The sequence below is a fragment of the Sinocyclocheilus grahami genome, unplaced genomic scaffold (genome assembly GCF_001515645.1).
Source record: "Sinocyclocheilus grahami isolate Dianchi unplaced genomic scaffold, SAMN03320097.WGS_v1.1 scaffold1624.1, whole genome shotgun sequence".
In the NCBI taxonomy this organism is placed as follows: domain Eukaryota; kingdom Metazoa; phylum Chordata; class Actinopteri; order Cypriniformes; family Cyprinidae; genus Sinocyclocheilus; species Sinocyclocheilus grahami.
In genome coordinates this window covers 187299-195552 of record NW_015506803.1, presented here as the reverse complement: position 1 = coordinate 195552, position 8254 = coordinate 187299, and the positions used below count along the sequence as shown (strand labels likewise).

General features: G+C 34.6%; 1 protein-coding gene across 1 annotated transcript in view; it reads right to left on the bottom strand.

The window, feature by feature from the left end:
* Positions 1-8254, bottom strand: part of LOC107571640 (apoptosis-stimulating of p53 protein 2-like) — a 40457-nt gene that overhangs the window by 17618 nt on the left and 14585 nt on the right. The window contains exons 2-3 of the mRNA XM_016257973.1: positions 5548-5695; positions 4964-5077 (exon numbers count right to left, since the gene is read on the bottom strand). Coding sequence (XP_016113459.1) covers positions 4964-5077; positions 5548-5695 — 262 coding nt within the window. The remainder of the gene's footprint in view (positions 1-4963; positions 5078-5547; positions 5696-8254) is intronic.

The window sequence follows — 8254 nt, the reverse complement described above, 5'->3', positions numbered from 1 at the left end:
ACACACACACACACACACACACACACACACACACACACACACACACACACACACACACAAAACGAGCAGCCGTGTTTGGACTACACCTGTTCATTACTCTCACACAGGTGTTCCTTCACCATCTGCACTCTGCAATATGAGATATACAATTCAGTATTATCTTAATTGTTTTTCCTAAACAGCATTGTGATTAAATAGATACCAGATTTGATTCTTAGAAGATTCTTTTGAGAAAAAGGACTAAGTTATCTCACATGTGTCTTCTCTGGAGTTTCAGAACAGATGTCAACAATGTCTCAAACTGTGCTCAGATTTGCCAAGATGCCAAAGTATGCAATTATATGTCAACAACTGTCTCATTAGTGACTGTTTCAATTTCTTCTTTTAGGTGAAACATAGCTAAATACCTTAACATACGTAACATAGTTAATACCTAAAAAACATCCTCTATACAAGCAATACAGTTTTCCATTGCGTGTGCATGCTTTTAGGACACAAGATAAAGATCCATTCTGATCTATTCCAAAGCCCCCTACCCTTAGGCCGTTCCCACAAAACAAGCCGTTCTGCGGCAAATAATTCATGCCTCAACACAGCCGTAACCATGTCAAATTTACAACCCCTCTATTCACAGTCTCCCATAAAAGGAAATGACATTCACGCCTATCCGCAACAATGGCATGTCCACACTGACAGCAGACCGCCGAGGGGGAGAGGATGTAATCGAATGGGTCTGTGATTTGGCATGGAAAAAAAGCCAGTCTATATTCAAATTGCCATCCAACCATACAGCAGAGAGTAAATAATAAACAACACGAAACATTCTCCACCACTTTTGCGCTGCATTCTAACAAATTCTAACAAATTTTAACTATAAGTTGCAATATAATAATGGCTTCAGAAAGGTAACGGGACTGATGGTAACAGGTTTGACAGTGAAACTATACTTCCATTATTTATGGAAGGGTAATTGCATTACTTTAAAAAATAACATCTATATATATATATATATATATATATATATATATAAAAAACTGCATGTTGTGTTCACTTGTGTTATCTTTTACTAATATTTAAATTTGTTTGATGATCTGAAACATTAAAGTGAGACAAACATGCAAAAAAATAAGAAATCAGGAAGGGGGCCAACACTTTTTCACACCACTGTGTATATATATATATATATATATGATGTTAACGGGGTTGACAGTTATACAGATTAATGTGATGTATTGAAAATAGAATATGCTTCTTACACAGAGAATTTAATCCTGAAATGTTTAAGAATATATATTTTTCAATTAATAGTTGTCTACTATAGGGTTGTGCTGATAGACGATAGTATCGTGTATCGACGATAGTCAGAGATATCGACGATAGCACATGTCTTTGCCGATAGTCAAGACGATATTAGGCTCATTCTCCTATAAATGTATTAAATTATTATTATTATTATTAGGCGGCATATTATAATTCGGCTATTATTATCAAATTGCCCCGCTATTTCACTTCAGCACCGCATTTCACACTCGCGCAAATGAGGATTAGAGCCTGTAGCCGGTGAAGGAGTCTCCAACCACAAACACAGACGTACATCGTCTGCTGATATAAGGTATTTCATTGCATTTTAACAAGTAATCTAAATGGTCTATATATGTGCAATATTTTAACCGAGCCCTCACTAACTGAGTTTAACGCCACAGTTATGTTAGAATGCATTTCATTCTTGTTTCTGTGGCGGCGCGTTGGGCTCGTCATGGGGCGCGCGGTCCGGAGCGCTGTATACTGATGTATCCGTTTAATTTAAATTTACTCCAAATATATGAACTTACCTGTTTTAAATACTTTTATATTTAACGTGTTCGTTTATGTCCAATATTTAGTGTTAAACTGTTGGTCTTTAAAATAAATCTACTTTTGATTTTCACCGTTGACTGCAGACCTTTTCAAAAGGGTCTGGCTGCAGACACTCTCAGACTTGCACTCTCAGACACTTGCGCTTCCGCTAGCGACGTCACTTGCAGCCTTTTTTCTATTTTGTTCTATTTATTTATTCTTTTTGTTTGAATCTCTCAACATTTTACAACCGTAGCCAGGTGGTGAAGACAAGACAAAAGAAACTAAATTACAAAGTCACTTGCAATCGCCACTTGCACTCTCCGCTACCTGCGACGTCACTTGTAATCGACACAAATCGTGCGTGTTGCCAATGGAGACAAGACGCTGTGGTGGTGATTAAACGATTAAAACTAAATGAGTACTATGACATACAGGGTCCTGCAAGAAATAGACAATACCCGCAAATCCGTGGCCACAGAACAGCAGAATATGAACGCATGCGTAAAGTCTCTCGCTAAGCGTTTTCCTCCTGTAGAAAAACATAAACACTTAATGTATTAAGATGCTATTAAAATATCAAATTCAATATACAGTTTATTAATATAATGAATATGTAAATAGTATTTTCCTCCCACACCGCAAAACGTGGCATAATGGACTAAGATGATAAAGACCAAACTCAATGCTCTTCATTATTAAAATATAGCCTAGATAACTAATATGTACAGGCAAGCAGGTGAGCACAGAATAAACGCAACACGCAAAGTTTCGAGTTAAGCATTTTTCCATATAGAATAAACTGTCTTCAGCTCTTTTATATCATTGTATTTGTCCATTAAGCTACATTACGTGTTTTATTTATAATGATTTTCTATGGGAGGAAAATGTTTAACGTGCAATTTAAAGCATTGCGTTCTGGGCTCGTCTGCTTGCCTGTACGGAGTTGATCCTTTTAAAATCACTTAACGCATTTCATAATGCACGTTCATATTTGCTGTTCTGTATATACTTTGAGCATTTTGCTGTATGGGAGGACAAGTGAAAGTTTGCGCATTGTGTTCATGGGCATCTGCTTGCCTTGTAGTACATTAAATAATAACTATATATCGAATTTGATCTTTTAATTGCACTTAAAAGTATCTTAATACATTAAGCCATATTAAGTGTTTATGTTTTTCTACAGGAGGAAAACACTTAACGAGAGACTTTGCGTTCATATTCTGCTGTTCTGTGGCCACGGATTTGCGGGTCTTGTCTTTTTCTTGCAGGACCCTGTACGTTATAGTATAAAATTAGTTTTAATCGTTTAATCACCACCACAGCGTCTTGTCTCCATTGGCAACCATAGTTGCCAAGTCCGCATATTATACGTGACTTTGGGCTTCTTTTTTTGTAAAGTAGCAATCACGTTCAGAAAGAAGGCGCGTGACGCTGTAATCCAAGCGATGACAGAAGTAGACGTAGAGGAGTGGGATGACTTTCTTTTAGCCTATTTTTTTATTTTTACAATGTTTTTGAAATGTATTAATTATCACGGGCTGTAATAAAAAACAAGTAGGCCTATACTAATGCTAAGAGTAAATATGGTTCGAATAGCCTATATTTTAGTAGGCTATAAATATGTGGCTATGTTACAGCTCCCCTTTGAAGCTCTTGTGTTTTTCTCCTTTTCCATCTCTCCAATCCTATTCTGCACACAGGTGTGGGAATTTTGTTCCCATTTTTGTTGCTGTTTGCTGATTTTTGTAAAATAGCTTCTGTTTTTGCTTTTCAGATAAAAGAGTGGTTTCAGTTTAATATGTTGCAGGCTCATTTATTGGTAATAAATAATTGCTAAATAATATTGATGATAATAAATCATAAAAAAAAAATTGGGCTTGTTTTTGAAGCAGCGGTTGCTTACTTGTCTTGCGAGAGTTGGCAACGGTGTTGGCACCACGCACGATTTGTGTTGATTGCAAGTGATGTCGCAGGTATCGGAGAGTGCAAGTGGCGATTGCAAGTGACATTGTAAGTTAATTTCTTTTTTCTTGTCTTCACCACCTGGCTACTGTTGTAAAATGTTGAGAGATTCAAACAAAAAGTAATCAATAAATAGAAAAGACTGCAAGTGACGTCGCTAGCGGAAGCGCAAGAGTCTGAGAGTGCAAGTCTGAGAATGCAAGTCTGAGAGTGCAAGTCTGAGAATGCAAGTCTGAGAGTGCAAGTCTGAGAATGCAAGTCTGAGAGTGCAAGTCTGAGAATGCAAGTCTGAGAGTGCAAGTGCAAGTCTGCAGCCAGACCCTTCTCGACCTTTTACACTGATAATGTCCGTGCTCTGATGCGGCAAACTTGTCACAGGATGCGCGGTCCTAATAGCGATGTATGACTGTTGTCTCCGAATATATATGAACTAGCTGTTTTAAATATTTTTATATTTAACATGTTAGTTTATCAGTATGTTTGAAAGTATATTATTTTGATTATTGGTGCTTTCATAGGCTCTCTCTCGCACGCCCGCACAGTTTAAAACACCACATAGTTATGAAATAGCCTATGATAAGTATAGAGAGTCTCTCTCTTGCCCCCACCCACCCATGCACGATAATATCGTCTATCGGCGATCTCGCGGGCTGGCGATATGACGATTTGAAAAATGACCATATCGCCCAACACTACTACACAGATTAATATATAAGCTTTTTTTTTTGTAATGGTTCATTACTTTAAAAAGGAAAAAAAAATAATACACACACACACACACACACACACACACACACACACGTGTGTGTGTGTGTGTGTGTGTGTATTTCCCCCCCTTTCTTAAACCTTAAGATCAAACAAATAAAACATGTTTAATAAAACATTATCCCATCTAAAAAGGTAAATATAAAAAAAAATATTGCATTTGCTAACATAGCAAGGAAAAGTCAGAAATACACAGGTGGGGACAGGCCAAGAATTCATCCTCATAATGAAACGAAAACGTGAAATGTGTATATTAACACACAGAGAATGTAATTTTTTTTTTACACATATTCATGAGGACAAAAGTGCAACCAGTTTTGTAAAATGACCCAAACACACTTTCTGAAAGAATTCAGAGACTTTTAAAAGCACTACACTCTCTCTCTCTCTCTCTCACCTGTATCGTGGCCAGGTGCTCGGTCATGGCGCAGGAAGAATCGCACCTCTGCCCTTTGCTGACCCCAGCGCTGCAGTACTTCGATAATTCGCTCACTGTCGCCAACTACTCGCTCTAAAAAAGGAAGCAACCAATAAGAAACAAGGAATGCAAATTAGGTGACAGAGATCCATTCTAGAGTGATGCATCACTGCACCTTTACACCACAGTCACATGGACAGGTGCAGAAAGATGATTTCTATGATTTTTCCTTTTGTAACCACTTTGTTAAAGCGATAGTTAACCCCAAATAGAAAATTCTCTCATTAATTATTCACCTTCAGTTCATTCCAAAGATTGATGACTTTCTCAAAAGAAGATACTTTGACAAATGTTCATGCTGCTCTTATAAACCTAAACTTTAAAATGGAAAAATAATGAGAGAACTTTAATGTTTGGGTAGTTTACCCAAAATTTTAAATTTAGTCATGTTTAAATGTCAAGTTTAAACTGTTGGTTGCTTTAAAAGTGAAGCTATATCAAAATAACATTTTGGAATAACTTTACTCAATAAGAGAAACAGGAAAGTGCAAGTCAGCTCGTACCAGATCCTCTCCACATCTCGGCCAGATAGCAGTCCACCTCCCCCGGCTCTTTACACATGTCCACCACATCTCGACACAGCGTCTCCGGCGTGATGGGAAGCTCAGTGAAGTGCTTGTCGCTATTGCTGAGGTACACCGTTAGGAACATCTGAGTCAATAATAATAATAAAAAAAAATACAACATGGGAGGTTATAACAAAAGACAGAAAAACACTCTAAAAAAGAACATTTATTAGTTCCTCAGTGAATTTTTGATTCTCTAGTTCTTAAAAAAACCATCTATAAACCCAGACCAGAATTTATTTCTCTAATCTAAAGCAGTGTTAATTTAGTATTATTTTTATACTATAAAAGTATTTACTAATATTTTAAATTAGCTTTTAATTTTATATTTTCAGTTCAGTTTACGTTTTAGTCATTTACTCATTTTATGCTCTTTTGTAGTTTTTATTTGTTTAAATATTTATATTTAGCTTTCATTTATTTTATTAACTTAAACTTATTTTATTTCAGCTGCAAAGGCAACATTTATAATTTTCATATTAGTTTTAGTAATTTTACTACATCAACTTTTTAATTCATCAAAATGTATTTCAGTTAGCTTCCAAGGCAAGTTTATGTTTTAAGGTTTTCATCTACTATTTATATTTTATTTCAACTTAAGTTTTAGTAATTTTGTTATGTGCTTTTGTCATTTTATTAGTCTTTTTATTATTTCAATTTAGCTTTAATTCATTTTAATTTCATTTTTAATTTTAGAACATCAACTTAAACTTACACTATTTTAGTCAACATTTCTAATTTTCATTTTTTTGTTTTTTCTTTCAGCTATATTTCAATTAACCAAAAATATTTGTTATTGTTATTTTTAGTTAACAATAACAACACTGAACTTATAATGTTACAAACAATGATTTTCCATCTCTCAAGATCCATTCATACAATTCAAATTATGAATGCTCTCAATCATCCACACTGTTTATAGATCTGTGACTATATGCCAGATGCCCACGTAATCTTATAATACAGCTGTACATGTGGGTGAAAATACCAAGATGGATGGTTGACAGCAAAAAAGATGCTGTATTTCTGTCTTGGCACTTTAATTGCAGCCGGCACAGATGGCTGTCACATCAAGAGGGTTCTTATCCAGAAATAAAACCCAAGCACGGGGTAATTAGTCAGAAAGCAAGGAGGTAATTGATTTGTAATTCCGAAGTGAACATCACTTTTGGAGGAAAAAGACAAGGTTATTGTCAATGTGGGTTACATCAATGAATGAGATTTTTTTATTATTATTAAATAAACATAAATAACGAGGTCATAAACTCAACATTTGAACTAATAAAGAGTAAGCATATTTTTGAAAGACAATTCTGCTAGTGTGTGCTTATTTTCAGACTATCGGCAGCAGAGTTATTATCACTGCTGATACCCGAGTGCAAAAACACTCAGCAGTTCTCTGTTACTGTGTGTGTGTTTTCATGCTTTGCCAAGCAAAGCTGAGGTACTACTGTCACACCAGATGGGTAGAGGCAAACTCAGTGGCTCTTCCACCTTAACCCGAGTCACACACCGGGAAAGGAAACGGTGCTGCATAAGAATTCCTGAACACACATATTTTCTCACACGGTTCTGATTCTGATTGGTCAACTGTGACATTATGCAGTCAAATGTGTTTGTATAATGGCCACTAATTTTTTCAACTGTTTAGCCATCAACTGATTTCTATCTTTATTATTTTATACATTTTAGAATATTAAGATATATATGAAATATTGTACATTTTGTAAACCTCAAAGTATGTAACTTTTGCAACCTCAAATACTTTAAAATAAAAACCCTGAAATTCACAACCCAAATTTTACCAGCTAAATATTGTAACATGAAATGTGCTTTAATATTTAATAGAAATATTAGATTAGAAACCAAATGTTGCCTTCAACTAACTGAATTGAAATACATTTTAGTACTGAAATTACTAAAACTGAAATAAAGCTAAATCGAAATATTTAAAAATAATAACTAATATTAAACCTAAAATTAAATGAAAATATAAAATAAAAGCTGATTCAAAATGAATAAATGCTGTAATACATACATAATATCAAAATAACACTGCACTAAAGTATCTGAATTTCAACTGATATAAAATAATTTCAAATATTTGAGTCACAAAAAACAACATTTCAATGCACCAATGTTACTTTAATATTATTTTTGATATTTACATTTTTGCAAGTTTTTCTGTCTAATATTTATATTTTATTCCAGCCTTGTTGAAATTAACAGAAACAATTGCAACTTGAGTAGTTTTAGTTAAAGGTCCTATATTGTCAAAACTGAAATCTCCTGGCTTTTTTCCACAATAACTGAAGTCTAGGGGCTATTTAACTTCAATATAAGTTTCAAAACAGTCAGTCCACAGTAGTGTTAATTTTGTCAGCTATTTTCATTTTAGTCTTAGTCCCGGGCTAAAATGTCCTTGTTAGTTTTTTATCATATTTAGTCAACCTTATCCAATTTAGTTTTAGTCAAGTTTTAGTCGACTAAAAGTCTCAACATTTTAGTTTAGTTTTAGTCGAAGAAAATCTAAAGTATTTTAGTCTAGTTTTAGTCTAAGAAAACCTGAAGTATTTTAGTCTAGTTTTAGTCAATGAAAACTTATTTTAGCAATAAGATTATTATTAATTAACCGTACAGCAGT